Genomic DNA, 21,221 nt, shown 5'->3' with positions numbered 1-21,221 from the left:
TTAGAAGATCCGAAGTTTACTTTCTGTATTTAAGTATCAAACGATTTCTTTGGTTGAGAGCTGTTTGTTTCAAAGCATTGATGAGCTTTAGCTGAAAAATAAAAATTATGTCTCTAAATACTTAAGGGTTCCCCTAGAAGTTAAAACTTTAGCTTTACAACCCAATGTCATTATCATTCTTCTAAAGCCTGGAAAATTACAAATGATCAATTTATAAAAACTGATCATTATTTAAACAGGTATCACCAGTTCACAAAAATAATAGTTTCGATGTTACATTGGTTGTTCCTATAATTTTAAAAGCTGGAAACACCGTCTACCATGTTTTCAAATAGTACCCCAGTAAGAAGGGTAACCCTGTTTATGAAAAGTGGCTGCCTGAACGTCAAGGTCTTGCACGCACAGTCCAGACTCTAAAAGCCCTCATACGTCAGTGTGGCAAAGTACGCAGGCTGGGCTCCGGCAGCCCAGTCCACTGACTGGCTGCGTGTTCTCGGGCAAGTTTTACTTTGTGTTCTTCTGCTTCATATATCAAGTAGGGATAATAGCACCTTGTTTCTTTATAAAGATTAAATAAGTTGATGCAAAAAACATGTCTAAAGTACGGGACAAGACACACACAGGAGTGATTATTTTATGTCACTTTCCTGTTTTTTGGAACTTGAAATCATCAGCTACCTGCCCCGAGCCAGCGCCACCATGGACTGGGTGCCTCCGATGTCAGCCATGAAAGAGGGTGTCCAGGTGCGGAGGGGGTCCGAGGCCAAGGGTCCCCTCTACAACGCCCCCCTCTGGGAGCCTCCAGGCCACAGAGCAGGCGTATAGGCTAGTTTTCCAGGGCCAGGCAACTTCCCTCTTCAGTGCCCAGAGGGCATGACCAAACCTCCCCACCCCCCACACCCCAGGGCAGCCAGCTTCACCCCACCTCTAGGCTTTGCTTTTACATTGTCCGGCTTCCCATTAGTGTTTGTTTTACCTGGCTGGACACCGTGCTCTCCTGTTTATTCTTTCCTGAGTTCTGAGCAGAGGTTGGGGGCGCTATTCCCTCACTTGCTGCCCCGCCCTCCTCACCCACCATGCACCAGCTCAAATCTTCAGAGGCCTGTATGTTTGGTGGTGGGGTGTATGCAGGATCACAGGGCCTGGGAACTGGGATCCAGCCCCAGTGGTTACCTGACTTCTGAAGCCAGGCCCAACCAAAGTGATGCACAGCCAGCGCGTCCAGCTGGTCTCCAGGCAACCGTGGCCCCGCCCCTTCCCATCCCACCCTTAAAGGGGCCACGCAGTCCCAGAAGCCTCTGAGCATTAGTGTTTTCTGCCCTACAGCCCTAGGCCACCAGGTGGAAATATAAAGCTGGATGCACTTGACCTGGGTTTTCCCAGCGGTGCCACCTGCCACATGTGACCTCTTGCCCTTCATCTTCACCATAACACAGGAATAATTAACTCACGTGTTAGTTTTCCTTTGCACTGTAAACAAATTACCCAAACTTGCTTAGTGGCTTAAAGCAACACAAATCTATCATCTTAGTTAAGTTAGGAATCCAGCAGGACCAGTCCCTTCTGAAGGCTCCAGGGAAGAATCTGCTTTCTTGCCTTTTCCTGCTTCTAGAGGCTGCCTTCCTTCATCTTCCAAACCAGCTCGTGGCCTCTCTCCGGCCCAGCTGGGAGAGGGTCCCCAAAGTTATGGGGCAGACAGGGCCCACCCAGCAGAGCCCGGGTATCCCCCGCTTCTCAGCCCATTCCTTAACCACACCTGGACAGCCTCATAGTCAACGTTTGTGGGTTTACCACAGAGCCATCTTTGAGGCCAGAAACCTCAATTTGCAGAGTTCTTGAAGAAATTAAGAGACCCTGCAGACAGGCACACCAGTACAGTACCTGACACAACACATGTTAGCAATGATCACTTGACTGTCTTGTCCCAGATAAGAAATTCTAAGTTTGCCAATGGAAGGAGGCCCGCAGCCTGGTCAGGGAGGGAGAGAGCAGGAGGGTGCCCACACTCGCCACTGCACAGCAACCACGGCTTGAATTCCGCAGACAGCATCTTTGGCAGAGTTCACACGGAACGAGATTCCATGAAAAACTATTCGATAAAATACAGGGATTCTTCTACCTCCAGTACCACTGACAGCCAGAAACTAGACTATCTTGCAGTTCACACCCCAAGGAAACCACACCACAGTGTTAAATGACAGACAAATCCGGACCTTTTATTTCCCCCTGCCCACAATAGCGCCTTAACTGCCCTGGTCACACCGGGGAACTTTGAAAAATCATGATCCAGCCCCATGTGGGTCGTTCTCTTCCAGCCGGACAGAGAATCCCTGCTGGGTTTTCCAGATTATTCTTTTTTCTTCTTCATGTGCATCGGGGTTGAGAACCACTAACCCAAGAGGACCATAATTTTAAATTTATGAAATTAAACCATTACAAATTTAATCACCGCAAAGGGCTCAAATTTACAGCCTAAAATACGTTGGGCCAGAGCAGAGACTTTGAAAGTGCTCTTCCTGTCCTAAAAAAACATGCGCTTGCCTATGTACACACATCCGCAGACAGACAGATAGACAGACGTGCAAACGCAGAACATGACACACTGCAGCCATGCTCCACACGGTTCAAAAGGTTTTCACCATCATTTCTAAATGGCTCTGGTGCTCAATGGTTAAAACTCTGCCTTTCAACACAGAGACGTCTGCAATAAACCGTCTAGGTCTACACAACAATAAGTGTCAGTTTTGAGAAATGACATCCAGATTAGCGATGTGTCTCATGGTTGGCCTGCCGTGGGGACAGTTCCAGGGATGGTCCATCTCACCCATGTGGGTGATGAGTTTCTTCATCTCGCTTGTGTTAAGAGCAGTTCCGATCATCACCTGAATATGAGACACAACGGTTAAAAGTTGTACTGGGTTTTGGTTAAAACAACTATTCAGCCATGTTTCTCTAAAACAAGGCTAGGCAAGATTACAATTCAAAAATGACATTCCCTGAAAAGTCTTCCCCCAAAGAAGCCCACCTTCTAACTTCCCAGCCTCCACTTTTCCATGAAATCCAGCCCCTCCTCGGCCCCTTCGCCTTCACCTGAGATGCTGACCACACCTGGATCTTGAGCACAGCAGCATGACCTGTCTTGGTGCCCCCACCTTGGCAACTGCAGGGGCCTCCTAAGTGCCTCCTTGCTCCCCCTCTTCCCCTAGTTCTACTCAACAGCCAGTGATTACCTTTAAAGGTACGTGAGATCTCATAGCTACTCTGCACAGGCCTCGCCCTCACCTGAATAGAAGCCCAAGTGCATCACCTACTTTGGCCCTCACTGGCCTTCATGACTGCACCTGCAAGCACGCAACCCTCCCTGTCCCCCACTCCAGCCACACGGGCACCCCTCTCCTCTGGCAAAAGCATAAAGCAAGCACCTGCCTCAGGACCTTGGTACTGGCTGTGCCCTCCACCGGAGCCTCACTTCTCCTCTCCCTTCCAGCATTTGCTCTCAAGTCCCTGCCTCTTCCAGTGGTACAGCTCCCCTGCTGAACCCTCTGCAGTCCTCGCCCCACTTCCTCCCCATAGCACGCATCCCTGTCTGACAGATACAGGGAGATGAGCAGACACCAGAGCAAGCACAGAGAAACTGAGGCCCTGAGAAACTGGGAGAGGTGACAGGTGACACACCTGAACCTGGCAGAGTCCTAGAGGCAATGGGGCATGGCTCTGCCATGTTGGAGGAAGACAGACAACAGACAAGTTAACAAAAGCAAGACAAGTATCCCCTGGGGTGCTATGCCCCAGTGCCCAGAAGAGGCTACTCTAGTTGGGTGCTCAGGGCCCAGGAGACAAGAGCCGGGATGTAACGAAGGAACACGGGCAGGGAATCCAGGCAGAGGGACAGCCAAGCACAATGGGCATGAGGCGGGAGGAGACCAGTGTGACTGGTTTGCAGACAAGCACAGCAGATGCGGCTGCGAGGGCAGGACAGCTGGAACTAGAGCCCTCGGGGTGGCAGTGGACAGCCCCCAACAGACAGTGGGCAGGCTCAGGTGTGCTGCCTGGAGGGCAAGAGCTGCAGCTGGGTGGCCCTGCAGGGTGCGGCGTGAAGGAGCGGCCTGTGGCTCTGAAGCTCTGGGTCATGGGAAGACACGCGTTAACGCGTCTGGCTGTCAGCACAGGCCAGCCCCAGCTCTACCCACAAACTCCAGGATTAGATCAATGCTGGTCTTCACCAAAGAATTCTCTGTGGCTGACAGACCCTGGGCCCTATCTCTGCTCTAATTAGACTCTTCCCTTGGGTTTAATTAGAGCAGATCTAGTCCCCAGGGCTATAAAGCACACCTAAAATTTTATCTCCAACACTTGACATTTCCCTTGAGCTTGAGAGTCATTAATACAACTGTTTGAGACACCTCCACATGCCAGCTAATGGAATCCCCAAAATAGCGTGTCTAAAACTGAACTCTTACTCCCACCCACCCCCCAAATGTGAAAAAGCTGCCGCCTCCCCCACCTCCCTCATTCCGCTAGGCACCCCCTCAGTCTGATCTCAGCCATGACAATCCTCCAGGGCCGACGCACCCCAAAACAGCAGCACAAACTCCCAGGTTTCTGCCCAGGTTCTGCAAGGCCCGAGGCGGGTCCTGGACACTGTACTGCTTTCATCCTGGTCCCCTCCCCCCTCAGATCAGCGCTGGCTTTACTTGAAGCTGTGGAGCCTATTTCTTCTTTCCGGAAGGTTCTGACCCAAGGGGCTCCATCTCACCTTCCAGGCGCCAGCTCAGGTGCCACCTCCTCAGCAGCCTCTCCCCGCTCAGCCGTCTCAACTGTTCTCCTCGTCGTCCTGCGCGCACTCCCCATCCCAATACTGTTCTGATCTCTTTACTGAACTTACTGGTGCCCGAAATTGTCATTTTGTTTTTCTGTTTCTCCCCATTAAAGCTCTACAAGGGCAGGGACCTCATCTCCCTTGTCCCTCTGTGTCCCCAGCACCTGGCACAGGGAGGGCCACCCGGCAGGTGCTCGAGGAGTAACTGTTGAATAAATGAAGGAATGGCGTCCTGGCCTCCCCTGTGGCCAGGCAATGGAGATTCACTTCCTTTACCGGGACATCCGGCTGTCGGCCACCGGTCCCACTCTCCAGGACCACTCTGAGCAGTGAATTACCCGCATTTTACCATGTATAATGTGCACTGTACTTTTTGCCTGAATTTTTGAGGAAAAAATAAGAATGCACATTATACATGGGTTGCACTAATTCTGTATCTATGCTTTCAATTCTTTTATTTATGCTTCTGCGTTAACAGTGTAACTGTAGAAAGCAATGACATCCATATCCAAAATAGTACCCTGGAATATAATAATCGGTTTGTTTCTAAATACAAATATATAAATAAATAACTGAATTAAACAATTAAAACGAAAGATTTTTTTCCCTTAAAGTTTGAGCCAAAAACTTAGGTGCACGTTATACATGGCAAAATATGGTCACGCTCCACGCTCCACGGAGCACCTCTGAAACGCCTGCTGACCTGGTGTGACCTGCATGGTCGTCCAGCCAGGCAGCCGCAGGCCTCCACCCCCCAGGGATGTTGACGCCTGTAAGGTGTTACAGTGCAGACAAACAGGTAACTGCACCGGGGTCAGCGGAACTGAGAGAGATCACGCTCATCAGAAGTAGAGAAAGCAGTAATTGTGGGCCAGAGGTCAAAGGTAATGCAGACATGTGGAACTGGTCTGTCACACTGACAGAGCGTGATGAGCCTCTACCGACGAACCATGGCAGTCACACCTAACTGGGGACCTCAGGGGACCACAAGGTGAGCCCCTGGGTCCTGGAGGACAAGCCCTGTTTACTTACAGACTTCCGACAGGCCCTGGAGGCAAACATCTGCCGGACGCGGGAAGGCCGGCACATGACCCCCGGGCTGTCGCTCAGCATGAAGATCAGTTCATCTATGTCCTGGGGCCCAAAGGTCCAGTTTTTACTTGTCGGCAAGGAAATCAATTTAGCCCTTTCAGTGACTGGTGCTAAAAAGAACAAAATTTGGAGAAAGAGTCATTATTTGGAAAATGTGTTTTGTTTTGAGTCCTCCTGGTAACAAACATTTGGAAGACGAGATAAGCACTGTCACCCCCCCCCCCCCCCCAGCATAAAACACATGGACCTACGTGACCTCAGAGACTGTGCCCAGCCCTAGAAGGACCCCATTCTATCCCTCTCAGTAATAACTCACCACTTTCATCAATGACGAAATCAAAGCCATTCTTTCTGAATATTTCCAGATTTTCTAATAGGATGGCCTCATTGACAGCAGTCAAGTTGAGAGTCTGGGGTCTGAAAAGCAAAGGAGAGTTTCGAACCATATCTTAAAGTCAAACACTCAGCTAGGAAACAGAAACGAAAATGAAACAATACCACGAGTCCTTGGATTCATTTCAAAAAGGAGTGCTAATAATACCCCTTTACGGAGCCACATGCCTGTCCTGCCCCAAAACTTCCTGAGGAAGTTCCTTGTAATTCTCCTTTTTAAGAGATCATTTCTGAAGTTAAAGTAGCAACAGTTTGCTTTTCCTTAATCTGCCATCTCATCCCAGTGACCCCATCTACTTTTGAATCTTCTCCTTAAAAACAGCAATAGAAAGTTCGGAATGCTGCTTCTTCCTGCCTCAAAGTAAAGACGTTTGGAAGGGCTGAGTTAGGTCATCGCAGGCACCTGACAACAGGGTGAACAGCATGCGTTTCGCCCCGACTGTTCCTCTGCCTGCGCTGTTCCTTTCTCCACCTACACCCAGGCTTGCGGCTCAAACTGTGGGGATAAATACATCCATGTGCACCGCTTCACCAGTGCCTGGCACATGATAAGCACTCAGTACATGGCAGGTATGACTATTATTATGCAAAAAGTATAAAAACCTGCCGTAGGGATGCTTATGGCGAAACTACATATATACATCAATATGTGGACACAGGCACAAGCCACCAGGTCTCAGCCCCGGGAGGTGAGACGACACTGAGGGTCCCAAGGGCCGCCGAGGACCTACACGAGGAGCCTCTGGCCCTGCAGGACGGTGTGCTGCTGCAGCATCTCGAAGTTGTACTTCTCGTCCGTGGCGTGCTGGTCCACGATGAAGATGTCCGCGCCCAGCTTGGTGATTATGAAGCCCAAGTTGAACTGTCCGATGACTTCCATCTCTCCAAACATCGTTTTACTGCAGGGAGAAAACGTGAATTTTAAGACATCTTAAAAAGACTATTTCTTGACAACTGTACTTGAACAACAATTTTAAAAAGTAAAAAAAAAAAAGACTATTTTCCGGAAGAAAAAAATTCAAGAATCACAGTAATAGGAGATCAATGAACATCTGTTGAGTGAATTCAAACCTCCAGTTTTGAAATCGCAGTTAATTTCCCGTTGAGGGCTCAAAGTATCCAAAGGTAAAGGCCAGGCAGGTCAAACCTGGGGCACCCGATGTATGTCTCTCACTGTCAAGCACAGTCTGCTGTGCACACCCATGGGTGTGAGTGTGTGTGCGCGCATCTGAAGGAACCCGCCTCCCTCCAGTGCATCCAAGTTTACAGGCCCCCCCAGACCACGTCCAAGTGAGTTCTCCACTAATCACACTTTTTAGAGGAAGTATTTCCAGAACACCTCTCTCAATGCAAGCTAGGCATCACGAATGTCAAAGGAATTTACATGATAGGAAACTCATAGCTGAAGAATTTATCATCTAAATTAGGCAAAACCTGTGTGGTCCAGACTAAAAGTGCTGCGAAGTTCAATGTGATTACCAAGCGAGCTGTGTATGGGACAGCACATTTCAGTAAATGGCAAGGAAAACTAAAAGACAAATGTTAAGAATTCCAGAACTCAACATTTTAACAAGTCCAGATGTTATACATGGTTATTGACCAAAAAAAGGACTGTTTTCTATATCTGTATTATTAATATTTTTTTAAATTGACTCCTTTTACTAAGCCTTATCCTATGTAATCTTCTTGAAATCACAGGTTTGACACGTGTTCTACTCTTCTGTAATATACATTAAAATGGAAAATAACAATGTCCACCATGAATTCCTTGCAGGGAAGTCACTGTGGGCTGAAAACCTAGAGGAAGAATGAAATTGGGGCCGAGAAGGTACCGACTGATGTGGTCTGACTGTTTGAGATACAAGTGCACGCAAGACCACGGGAGGCCACCCGGACAGGCAGCAGCAGCTGGAGGACCACATGCTGGTGCAAGGCACAGCCACACCCACCCTGACCCAGAAGAGCTGCCACCGTCACAAAGCAAATGACACCCAAAGGAGCAAAAGCAGACTCTGGAAGGGTCAGCCTTTGGCTCACTCCCAACAGCTCACCAAAATGAGCAAAAAGGCTAAGAAAACCTTTACCTTATCTCTTTCCTCAGTTCCTCTTCTGCTGCTTGATTTTCTCCAGGACAAATCTTCGCCCTAAACTTCCTGTAACTCTGTTCACGTCCTCTCTGCTGCTCTTGGTGATGTAACTGCTTTATGCGTTTAGCCAAAGAATTCATGGAAAAGTCAAGGGGCACTATTTTCTTGTTAATTTTAACAGCTACATCAGCCTGAGACACTGACATGTTCTGTGTGTTAACCGACTCTTGACAGATGTCAGAATTCAAAGGAACTCCTTCTTTTTTAAAACGCTTGGAGTTTGACAAATCAGCGGGCTGAGGCAACACTCTCAACTGGTGTACACCATCTTCCTGGTCTCCACGGCCTTCCGTGTCCGGAACACGATGCTCAGTTTCAGGCAACTTCTCACACGACTCTGTGTTTTCCTGTGAAAACCTGTCTTCAGGGGAGCTGGCTGCCCGGTCACTGCCAGAGAGACTGCCCATGTCCGGGGTGCTGAGCCCCTCCTCTGAGCCCACTGAGGCACTGCCGTGCCCCGAGTCCCTCTCCGCCTCCACTCTGTCCCCGTCTGCATGCATCCCCGCTCCCGGAGGGCTGGGCCGGCCTGCACCTGAGCTGGGCGTCTGGGAGCAGAGGGAGTCCAAAGGCCTCTGAGAGGACACACTCGTCTTCTGTCTCGGAGAAACCCGTCTGGCTTCCGCAGACGGCAGGCCCCGGGGCCGGTTCTCTGCTGGGTGACGGAGAGAAAAGGCCTCCCGCAGTCTGGAAATGGTCACTGCCCTTTTCTCTTCTCCTCGAGATCTCACTGAAGCATGGGACCCCTGCTCCTCCGGCAGAGGTGTGTCCCTCTCTGCCGGCTGCATTTTTATTAGGTGACCTAAGCAGATGTGAACAGAGGAGAGGGTCAGGGCTGCACCGAAATGGAACCAGAGGACACTTGTACGTGGACAGCACGCCACCACAGAGGGGACCCAAGCTGATAAAACCTATGAAATCTGTTGTACGTGAGTCACAGATACAAATTAGAACTTCAAAAGGTGCTGCTCAAGGCTCACCAGAATGGAAAGAATTTCTTTTTTTTTTTTAAATTTTATTTAGTTACTTTTCAAGTACATTTTTTTTATCTATTTCTCCCATCCCACCCCACCCCCCTGGAAAGAATTTCAAACACAGCAAAGGTTCACAAGGATGAGGATTGAACGAATGCTTCAGGACGGCCGGAGGCAGTGTGGATTGCTCACTGCTCGGGGAGTCTCTCCCATCTGAAACGCCTGACCATTCTCGCCACAGCCATGGATGAGGACGTCCACAACAGCTCTGTCCATTACAGCCCCCACCGGAAACAACCCACTGTCCACACATAAATCGCAGTATTTAATTGCAATGGAATATGATACAACAATGAGAATGAATGAATTGCCGCACGTGACTTGGAGGACTCTCACAAAATACCGAAAGAAACAAATCATCCAAAATACGCATACTGGTTTCCAATTTTAAACAGATTAAACAAACCCATGGTGTTAGAAGCCAGGGAAACGGTTACTGTGTTAAAAGGGGTGCAGGGGCGGTTCTGTGGGTGCTATTTGTTGACCTCAGGGCTGATACACTGGCCAGCCATGAACCTCTGATGTCTGTTTCCTCAGTAAAACGGCTGATCCAGGGGCAGTGACTCAGCTGTGCTCCAAGGTCACCGCAAGGCTGAGCAGCTTCTCTGTGCTGGGGGCCTCCCTGGCAGTGCGTGAGTGGGCTCAGAGAGGCCGCCGCAGGCCCACGGCACACAGATGTGTGTGCTGCCTCCCCCCACACACATCCACCACACCCCACGCACACAAGGGCTGGGAGAGAGTAGGGCCCACCGCGTGCAGGTCAACAGGCCTGCGGCACTGACGTGGGTGTTCCCGGCCCCTCTACTGCACCGCTCAGGAGCCCTGCGCCTCCAGCATGTCCTCTGATCATCGTACTGCCCATCAAGTCAGCCTAGGAGAGCCGACCCCAGTACATTCTAAACCGACCCGTCCTCACCACTGGGGTGTTAGGAAGCGTTAGGACAGAGCGGCTCTGCACCTGCCCCTCCCCGACCCGTCTCTGACTCCTGCGCCCTCAGTCTGCAAAGCCTCATCCCACGGCGGCCTCCTCTCACTGGGAGCAGTGCTCATCTGTCACCTCAGCTTCCCACCACCCCCGGTTTCAGCTGCGTCAGCAGCCCCGCCAGTGTCTGGTTCTCTGGTCTCTGCCCCGCTCCCAGGACACAGTGATGGGCACCCGCCGCCTCCGTGCGGGCGCACAGACTCGGAGACTGCAGGCAGGTGACTTAAAAACGGCATCCACCCCCAGGGGCGGGGCTGCTGGTCGGAGCAGACAATGGCCAACCCTTCCCTCTGCCAAGAGAGGCAGCAGGGGCTCAACTGCGGCCCGTCCCAGAGGCACTCGGTTGGAAGGCGTGAGAAGGAAATGAACTACTTCAAGAAACAGCTGACGAGTTACAACCGGGCCCACTATTACAGGTGCCGGATCAGCTCTGTGATGTGAGGGAACACGACAGTGAAAGGGCCTCCAAACCCCCTCCTCCCAGAAAGGGCTGAGAAAACAGGCAACTGTCAGCAGCAGCTTCCTCGGAGCTCTGGAACCGAAGAGCCTTGCAGCCGAAGGTCAAGTCCTGGCAAGAGCACGTCCCCCTGTAGCACAGGTGGTCACTCATGCTCTTTTTAACCGGCTCACTTTCTAGTGTGACGTGCCCTTTCTATCTGTAAGAGGAGATTTTACTCCGGGTCCAAAGTACTGAGGAAAGCACCACGACCACCACGTAATGGAAGCCATTTCTACTCGTAGCTTTTTACCTTCCACACCCACCAGGGGCTGCTGACTGGCGCTGAGCCTGCTGGCATCGCTGTCGAACATCCCCATCAGAGACGTCTTCAACACCGCCAGCAGGAGTCTCTCCTCTTGCAGTAGAATCTGCCTTTTATCCGGAGTGACGTTGATATCGACACATTCTGAGGCAAAAAAGGAATCGACAGTCACTGCGTCTGAATGAACCTTTAACAAGAGAAGTGTTCCCGCCTACTATTTCATTCACTTGTACTGACAAAAGTGCTATTCGAAACACTACGGTTGCCCAGATCACTAGTTATAAATGACAAAATCCGTTCTTTTCAGTAAACAAGGAAAAGGCCAACAATTTTATAAATGGGTAAAACATGCAAGGATGTGAATGGGTAACTTGAAAAGAAAAAGAGTAAATCAACACACGCAAATGTATAACAGGACCACAAACTAAAGATGTTACCTTAATCACCTGCTAAATCTGGTTAAAATCACAGTACCCAGGACATTGTGGGTAAATGTACAAACGGATACACCACCATCATACCCACGAATGCTGTGATTCTAATTCCAGAAATTTACCTTAGAGAAATAATTAAATATATAGATAATGACTTAATTATAAGGACAATATTTAAATCGCCAAAAAATGAAATAAAAAAGTTTAAAATTAAGATGGATCCGTACATTAATATAATGAATACAATTATTAAAATCATGCTTATGAATATGTTTTAATGACATGCAAAAGAAAATATTCAGTTCTAAGGACAAAAAAGTACAACACGAAGTTATCCAAAATTATTTCCTGACCCCAAAGGATATGGGTAGATATATACACCACTATGTATTTCTAAGTACCTAGAAAAAATATTGGATAACAATAAACCAGATTTTAACAATCAGAAAAATAAATAAATAAATCATTTTCAAAATCAGGAAGAACACAGTCCCCATTCTCCTTTGGTTGACGTGAAAAAGTCACATTTTTCTTTCTTTCTTTTTTTTTTAAGATTGCATTTATTATTAGAGGGGAAAGGAAGGAGAAAGAGAAGGAGAGAAACATCAGTGTGTGGTTGCTCCTCACGTGTCCCCAAACGGGGACCTGGCCTGCAACCCAGGCCTGTGCCGTGACTGGGAATTGAACTGGCGACCCTTTGGTTCATAGGCCCATGCTCAATCCCCTGAGCTACACCAGCCAGGCCCACATTTTTCTAATAATACGACTAACACAGTGACAAGTAGAAAGTGAAAAAATCTGTATAAAAAACAAAATAAAAGTCTATAAAATAAAATTGAAAGTCTTATATAAAAAAGTACATGGCCGCTCATTGTCACCACAACTCTGTTTCCAGTCATACCGGAGCTTTATAATTTCACTGTATTCTCTTAGGAGTAAGTCCCCAATTTTACTGAAGTGTCAGTGGAACTCACCCGAATCAACAGAAATGTTAAGAACAACAAACGGGTATTGATGCCGATTATACGTGTGATAGACCTCGTTCACAAGTCTGGAAACCTATAGATGAAAGAAAAGATTAGCAAAGAATAAGTGTTCCCTTCCTCCTGAATTATATCAACACACTATCCTAAACAACCACTGAAGGCATACATTTTCAACTGCTTTCAGGAAGAATAACTGGCCTGCAATCAATCACACATATTTAAAGTGTACAGTTTGAGCTTGGGCTGGTATGGCTCAATGGACTGAGAGGCAGCCTGTAGACTGAAAGGTCACCGGTTCAATTCCTGGTCAGGGCACATGCCTAGGTTGTAGGCCAGGTCCCCAGTTGGGGGCGTGCGAGAGGCAACCAATCGATGTTTCTCTCCCTCTCTTTCAAAAATAAATAAAATATTACAGTATACAATTTGATTAAGTTTATAAACAAATAATGAATACATCCATCACCCAAAAAAAGCTTCCTTGTGCCCCTCCACCACAGATTCCTAAGACTCAATCTTTTTCCAACCTAAAGATGCTCTTGAAGAAACACCAAACAGGCTTGGTGGGTGTAGCTCACTGGATTGAGTGGGGGCCTGCGAACCAGAGGAACACGGTTCGATTCCCAGTCAGGGCACATGCCTGGGTTGCAGGCCAGTTCCCAGCAGGGGACACACGAGAGGCAACCACACGTTGATATTTCTCTCCCTCTCCCCTTCCCTTCCCCTCTAAGGGTCAATAAATAAAATCTTAAAAAAAAAAAAAAGAGACGGACTTCCGCCAAGATGGAGGCATAGGTGGATGTGCGGTGCCTTCTCACACAACCAAGTTTAGAGACAACTAAATATTAGCAACAGAAAACACAGCCAGAACACGGAAAATTGAACTTTTCGGAAGTCCGTTAACAACAAATTCTTCAGCCTGACCGGTAAAGGGCAAAACCAGAGGCTGGTGAGGGGTTGCACAGGAAAACTCGGTCAGACGGACTCAGGCGCGGAATCCAGAGGCGCGGAATCCAGGTGCAGGGTTGGACCTAGTGAGCGACCGCGGAGGAGACAGCGGGGAAGCGGTGCTGCGTGTTGACTGAGGTCGCCCATTTGTGCGCGAGCGGACAGGTGAGGGAGTGGGCGGTTGGACCGGGGCCCGGCGGGTCCCCGCGGCAAGCGGCAGTAGAGGGCGCTGCCATTTCCCCGCTCTGACCACGCCCCCACATACAGTGTCACAACCCAGCGACCTGGGAGTCTAAGGCACCGCTTCTCACACTTAAAGGGCCAGAACAGACCAAAAATATTGCAAGATCTCAAAGCCCCACAGCCCATAGATCTAAGCAATGAAGAAACAGCAAAACTCTCAGACCCACAGTTTAAAACACTGGTCATCAGGATCCTCACAGAACTGGTTGATTATACCAACAAATTAGACAAATATATGAAGGCGAAACTAATTGAAATGAATGGCAATGCACAGGAAACCAATAGTAATGGAAAGGAAACTGGGACTGAAATCAAAGGAGTGGACCAGAAGGAGGATAAAAATGACCAACCAGAAAAGGATGAAGAAACAAGAATTCAAAAAAAGGAGGAGAGACTTAGGAACCTCCAGGACATCTTTAAACGCTCCAACATCTGAATTATAGGGGTACCAGAAGGGGAAGAGGAACGGTCACGAGTGGAAACCCTATTTGAACAAATAATAAAGGAAAATTTCCCCAATCTGGCAAAGGAAATAGACTTCCAGGAAATCCAGGAAGCTCAGAGAGTCCCAAAGAAGTTGGACCCAAGAAGGAACACACTAAGGCACATCATCATTACATTAGCCAAGATTAAAATGGAGGAGAGAATCCTAGAAGCAGCAAGAGCTAAGGGGACAGTCACCTACAAAGGAGTCCCCATCAGACTGTCAGCGGATTTCTCAAAAGAGACCTTACAGGCAAGAAGGGGCTGGAAAGAGGTATTCCAAGTCATGAAATCCAAAGACCTACAACCAAGATTGCTCTATCCAGCAAAACTTTCATTTAGAATGGAAGGACAGATAAGGTGCTTCTCAGATAAGATCAAATTCAAGGAGTTCATCATCACCAAGCCCTTATTATATGAAATGTTAAAGGGACTTATCTAAGAAAAAGAAGTTAAAGAAACATGAACAGTGAAAGGACAGCAAACTCACAGTTATTAACAACCACACCTAAAACGAAAGCAAACTAAAAGGACAGCTAGATCAGGAGTGGAAACATAGAAATGAAGATCTCAAGGAGGGTTAGCAACAGGGGAGTGGGAGGAGGAGAAGGGGGGAGAAGGTACAGAAAATAAGTAGCATAGACAGTAGATAGAAAATAGATGGGGGGGCAAGAATAATATGGGAAATATAGAATCTAAAGGACTTGAGACACATGGTCATAAACTAAAGGGAGGGTAATGGTGGGGATGGGGGGTAGGGTGGAGGGGAATGAAGGGGGGAATAGAACAACTGTAACAGCATAATCAATAAAAAAATTAAAAATAAAAAAAAAACACCAAACAATGCGACTCCTAATGCACATTTAAATGTACAAAGAAATGTATGTATGTGACTTTAAAAACACACAAAAAAATGTAAATACCTTTGCTGGGTCACAAGGCCGCCAATTGATAAAGAAAAACTGTCTGTCCGCTGAGCTCCGTCCGGCGCCGTGAGTGCAGTGGGAAACGAAACCCGAGACTCTGCGCAGCGACACCAAGGGCAGGAGTCCGGAGTGAGCGGGATTAGAAACACAGACATGGCACATTCTTAAAGTAAGAAAGGAATGAGGACGTAACACCTGGTGGCCTGCTGCTAAGCACTAATGTTTAATTCACGTGCATTTCTGTTCCATTCTGGTGAATCATAAAAAGAACGCAGAGACCTTCTGGAAGGTTCTGAAGCTCCTGTAGAGCAAATCCACTACGGGCAATGCCACGGTTCAAAACTATTTGCTTAGCCCTCCTCTCACCTTCCCTATTAAATCCTTGACCTCCATACAAGGAGGCAAACTCATGCCCTGGAAACTTCATGCTGGCCGGAAAATCCCCAGCTACTTGCCACCAGGATCTCTGCCCACAATACCTGCCCTTTTCAAATCTGTTCTGTCGGTAAACTTGTATCTACTGAGATGCTAGTAAGGTGCTTATTCCACCCAGGATCAACCTCAGGGACACTGGCATTTCCATAAGTACGATGCTTTCACATAAAGAAATGGATCCCTGTTTTCAATTCCGGGCATAAGCCAAAGGCACACGGAGAAAGGGTGAGCAATTCGGACCTCCCAGGACCAGTCCTGCTTACAGAAAAGGTCTATTTTTCTTACACTAACAGTAACGATGCTGGACTGGACTTCGGGTAAGACACGAATTAAAGCAAACACAGCCTCTACTGCTTTCTGCCAGATCCCAATAAAGTCAAACATTATACATAAACTAATTTTTAAAGTTATTCTAATTGTTCACTAAACACAACCTTTGCTACGAAGACTAATTCAACAGGAAAAAAAAACCCTGAAACACACCTGTTACCCAGAATAGTGTTTGATTTAAGTAAACCCTCTTTTTTAGCAATAATACCGCTTACAGATTTATAATGGTCAAAAGAAACTAGAAGCCTTAATACCACTGTCTTTTAAGTCAAAAACTCTAGGAAAACATGTCATTTTCCTAGCAGCCATCTACTCACTGAAACAGACTGCGCAGCGCGTCTGAGCCACTCAGCCCGAACTCCTCGCAGACGGCGTCACTAGGGGGCAGCTGAACGAAAGGAATGAGGCTCTGCAGCTGGAAGAAACCAAGACTCCCAGTTATTTCCCAACAGAGAGGACCGAACCTCAGACGAGAATACACCAGGGTTTTACGTTTTCCCTCCTCCTCAACTAACCACAGTGAGAGCACAAAGAATCTCAACAGCTGCTTCTGGAGTACTAAAATCACTTTGATTTTTCTCTAGAAAGACGAAACATGTAGCGCCTACTTACCCATAATCAATACACTGCCTACAATATTTTATATTTTTTCTGAGAGTAAAAGTATTATTTTATGGTCTATAGGAGTAAAATAAAAACTCTCAGAACTCGGTATTCATTTCTGCGAGAGGTACCAAATAAAAAAAATTAATTCTTGGATTTTATTCCCCATTCTATAGGAAAGGACAATAGAAACCAGCCCCGCTCACTAGAGCAGTAAGACGCCCTTAGATCCCCGGCTGCCTTCACCTGTTTCTGCCCAAACACAGATCCAATATTGTCCCTTATGCTGGAGCTTCCGCTGGTGCCGGCCACAGGCTGTCGTTTTCCTTGCCCCACCTGATTGGTGCAACTTACACGGATGCCCGTGGAAATGATACAGTACGCATGGAGGACATGGACCATTTTGGCAAACTCCTGTTTAAAAAGCACAGGCATTAAGACTCAACCAGAGAGAACAAGTGGAGAGTAAAGTGCTCTGACAGCCCCTCTGCTGCGGGTTCATTACAGTCTCCACGCTTCTGGATGCTGGGATCGTGAACTGAACGCACCTTTTTAATATTCCTTTGAAACTCCTTGTGGCGCACAGGCAGCGTGTAAAACAGCTGCTGGACACTGACCGTCGTCCCTCGGGGCCGTGGGTATGGGGTTTTCTGGATAATTTTCCCATTGTGATCAAACACCAGCCGAGTCCCAACCTCTGCAGATGAGTGGCAGGTAGAAATGGTGACGTCACTGGAAGAGAACACCAGGCACAGCGTGGTCAGCCAGAGACTCCCGGTGCGGGACGTCACACAGTCACCTCCTCACTTCTGTTCTCTCCAGACTCTCAGAAGAGATGATGATCCGCTAAGATAATCAAAAGTTTAAACGGGGGAGGAGTCACCAGGTTTGGCACCTAATGGACAGTGAGACAGGGAGTTCTGTAAATGCTTTGTTTTGATAAAAACTTTGATTTTTTATTGAAATATAAAACAATAAGATATCCAAACGTATATATTCACAAATGAAATTTTCCGTTTTGTTACTAATGTTCTCACAAAATTTTTTTAAAGGATCCAACATATTATAATTCAAATGTACAAGTATTTATAAAAATTTAGAATGTTGTGTAATTATATAAATGCTTATTACATTTTTTCCTAAATGAAATTCAAACAGCACCTATAATTTACTATCTATGTTATTTTAAAATTGAGAAGTCATTGCTTTGAAACTGTTACAGGATAGTGATTTTTTCACAGTACTATTTGCCCCATTTCATTCATTCATTGCTTACATTTCAGAGGTATTTCCACTTGGGTTGGTAGCAAGATAACAGAGAATGCAGGGGTGAGAGGCTGAAACATTGAGATGAAAAGGTGCAGACAATAATGGTTCTACGCATACTGTTAGTTTTCAGAGAATTTTTTTTTACAAGGAGTCAAGTTAGTGAATAAAAATATTGCATCACCTCAGTGCACAAAGTGAGCTCAGAGCTTCCCCCCGAAAGCCAAAAGTTTCAACCTGAGTTAGGTCAGCAAACTCTTGAATCTTAGAAGTGTGATGTTTCAGAGCTGAAAGAGAGGCGTAAAGAGAGGCCTAGGATATCTCAAGTGGTAGAGAAATGAACATACACAATACCTTCCAAAATAAGTGGGTTTTAAAAGCTGTTTTTGTATTTACTCAAAATTTCAAACGTTTTACCCAAATATTTAACCATAGGGTTAGAAAAATTCAACTTACTTAAACCTTCAAAGTTTTCTTCTTCTACCCCGCATCCATTGTCTGAAACTTCAATGAGGTCCACCCCATAGTCTTTAAGCCTTAGGTCTAAAACGATTAAAATATATATTCCTCAAATAAGTGATCCAAGTAAAAGCCTTTATATTGACCATATTTATAATTTACATAATGCAAATTTGAGTCATAATTGTACTTATTTAAATGTACTATTGCCATTTTCCGTATTTTATTTTTTAAGTCTTTCTTGACTATTTACTAGCCCTAATAAAGTTATTTTTATTCCTTTTTCTTTCTTTAAAAAGGATAATTTTTTAAAAAGGATAATTTTAACATAAAATATTATTAAAACATTAAAGAGAAGAGGCTCTGGAATCAGATTTCCTGGGGTCATATTTTACTAGCTTTATAATCTCAAAAAAGTAAATTCCCTATGCCTTAACTTCCTCATTTGTAAAATAAAGATAATAATAGTAATAACTCCTATCTCGTAACGCTTTTCTGCAGATTAAATAAGGTATCCCACCCACAGTTCTTAGCACAATGTCTGCCTAGCACATAGTAAGAACACGATGAAAGTCAACTGCTATTATTATAACTACCTAGCCAAGTACTAGGTACCTCATAATTTATTTTATTAACTAAATTTTCTCATTTTATTTTTTATTGAATTTACTGAGTATTAACTACATTTAATAACTAACTTTAATAACTACATTTAAGTTAAAAGTAATTACTCACTACCCCAAACTTGAGTGTCTTATGACAGTAGCAAACGTTACTTGAATAAAATAACACACACTATTTCTTGTGGTTAAGTCTCCAAACTCACCAATATTAGTAGCACCGGCGTCCACACTGTTTTCTACCAACTCCTTCACAGCGGAGCTGAGACTCAATACCACTTGCCCAGAACAAATCTGATGGACCGACCTCTGATCGATAGGTCTGATGGCCTTAGCACATCCTGTGCTAAAAAAAAAAAAAAGAAAGAAAAATAGTAACAAGAAGCAAAGCAAGGATGCACTTATGTATTTTTCATCCTGATTTTAACTGTAGGAAGTGATTAATTTTTGTTAATAGTTAATGAGCCTAACGTGTTCTTTGGTTATATAAACATATGCATTTATTATAGTCACAAATACTAAATGTTGTTCTACAATCCTTAAACATTTGTCCAAAAAAGCTCTTCTGAGTAGATACTTTAATTGCAATAGATATTAAAAATCTAATTATACTGGGATCTACAAAGAAAAGACACACATACCCTCATGCTATGGGTCAATCATCTTTGGCAAGAATGGGATCTTCTTTTTTGAAAAGTGAAAACATTTGTCACACAATTTGAAGAACCAAGAGTACAGTGGGCAATACATGGTGCTCATGTCAAAACCAAAATCATTTTGGATGGAAGCCCTGGCTGGTGTAGCTCAGTGGACTGAGCACTGGCCTTGGAAACCAAAGGGTCACCGGTTCAATTCCCAGTCAGGGTCAATGCCTGGGTTGCAGGCCAGGTCCCCAGTAGGAAGTGTATGAGAGGCAACCATACACTGATGTTTCTCTCCCTCTTTCACTCTCCCTTCCCTCTCTCTAAAAAATAAATAAAATCTTTTTTTTAATCATAGAAACTAGACACCAATCATAAAACTAGTCCCATAGTTGCCTTTGATTTCCCCACTCCAAATCCAGGCTGCCAGAGGCTGCCTTGGCAAAGACCCCAAAGTTCTGGCTGTACCCCACCCACTATCAGTTTTCCAACCCATATGTCTCCACTTCTTCCTCACTTCGATCCATCCCCCATGCCAATACCACAGTTACTTTAGAAAGCACCAATCTGGCCAAGTACTTTTTTCTACTGAAAAACTTAGCAGCGTCCACTGTCTGCTACAAGAAGTTTGCAATCTAGTCATAACTGGGACCAGTCTACATAAAGTAAAAATAAAATTCTCATTCCCTCCAATCCTCCCTTCGACAATTCCCCTGCATTGTAGTCTTAGCAAACCACCGTTGCCTGAATACCAATGTCTCTTTTACACAATGCTCCCTATTAGGTCTGTCTGCCTGGATCGCGGCCACGTCCCGCGCCTGTCCGGCCAATTGCGCTCATCCTAAGAATGCACTCCATTCCTTACAGGAAATGTCTAGTAAACGGCCTGATAACTTCGGTGTAACAGGGCACAGAAGCCATAGGCTACCAGTCCGTTTCTGATGATTTACTTTGAGGGGTGGGAATAAAACACTTAAGCACAGCGAAGTGGGTGGGCTCAAGTATTCTGACCCTGAATGCACAGAACCGGCCGTACCCCGAACCCGGTGTGGCTTACCCGCCAGTACTCGCATTCTCAAGGAGGTGAACAAGTTCTGCATTTTTTAAACCGCGCCAATGCAAATTAGCATACGCCTTGAAGCCTCCCCAAAATAATAACTTTTTGTTTCAAAAAAAAGAGAAAAGCCAGACAAAGCCAGGCAAAGGGCAAAGCCTTTTTGCCCTTTTTACAGGCAAAAAGGAAAGGAATTCAACTCTACTGGGATTTCATGCCCGGCTTTAGGTCTCGGGACATGTGGTCCCGAGTAGAGCCCGCGTGGGAGCCTGCCGAGTCCCCGGCGACCCGACCTCGAAGTGCTCCCCAAGGGGCGCCGAGGCGCCCGCCCCGGGGCCTGCGTGCTGCGGGCTCACCAAACGCCACAGACATTTTCGCCTCCTCTGCAGGGGCCTGGAACGCTGTGCACCTGAGAGACGGCGTCCGGGAGGGGGGACTGCAAACTCCGCTCACCTCTGCCCTCCGCCTTGCTCCATGGATGCACAGCTGGTTCCACTTCAGAACTCGCTACCCTACGTCCCGGCGCTCCCACGGGTGCTCCGCCTCCTAACCGCCCATTGGCTGCTTCTGA

General features: G+C 46.5%; 1 protein-coding gene across 3 annotated transcripts; it reads right to left on the bottom strand.

Annotated features, from left to right (window-relative positions):
* Positions 1-8: 8 nt before the first annotated feature.
* On the bottom strand, positions 9-21,189 carry PMS2 (PMS1 homolog 2, mismatch repair system component). Of its 3 annotated transcripts, XM_037134846.2 has the most exons (16): positions 21,104-21,189; positions 19,162-19,301; positions 18,333-18,419; positions 18,061-18,163; positions 17,159-17,342; positions 16,857-17,024; positions 16,325-16,422; positions 15,240-15,339; positions 12,634-12,718; positions 11,214-11,369; positions 8,389-9,250; positions 7,036-7,203; positions 6,228-6,328; positions 5,852-6,021; positions 2,825-2,882; positions 9-91 (listed from the first exon to the last, which is right to left on the bottom strand). In XM_037134846.2, exons 1-16 carry the CDS (start codon positions 21,124-21,126, stop codon positions 30-32), a joined length of 2,565 nt encoding a protein of 854 aa, XP_036990741.2. In that variant the 5' UTR covers positions 21,127-21,189; the 3' UTR covers positions 9-29. The 3 variants fall into 3 exon arrangements, with proteins under 3 accessions (XP_036990741.2, XP_036990740.2, XP_036990742.2); XM_037134845.2 differs by lacking the exon at positions 9-91 and having other exon boundaries at positions 2,196-2,882; XM_037134847.2 differs by lacking the exons at positions 9-91; positions 16,857-17,024 and having other exon boundaries at positions 2,196-2,882.
* Positions 21,190-21,221: the final 32 nt, after the last annotated feature.

Source organism: Artibeus jamaicensis, unplaced genomic scaffold (genome assembly GCF_021234435.1).
Source record: "Artibeus jamaicensis isolate MK-2021 breed Jamaican fruit bat unplaced genomic scaffold, CSHL_Jam_final scaffold_3151, whole genome shotgun sequence".
Classification (NCBI taxonomy): Eukaryota; Metazoa; Chordata; class Mammalia; order Chiroptera; family Phyllostomidae; genus Artibeus; species Artibeus jamaicensis.
The sequence above is the reverse complement of the archived record's forward strand: the minus strand, read 5'-3'. Positions and strand labels throughout refer to the sequence as shown.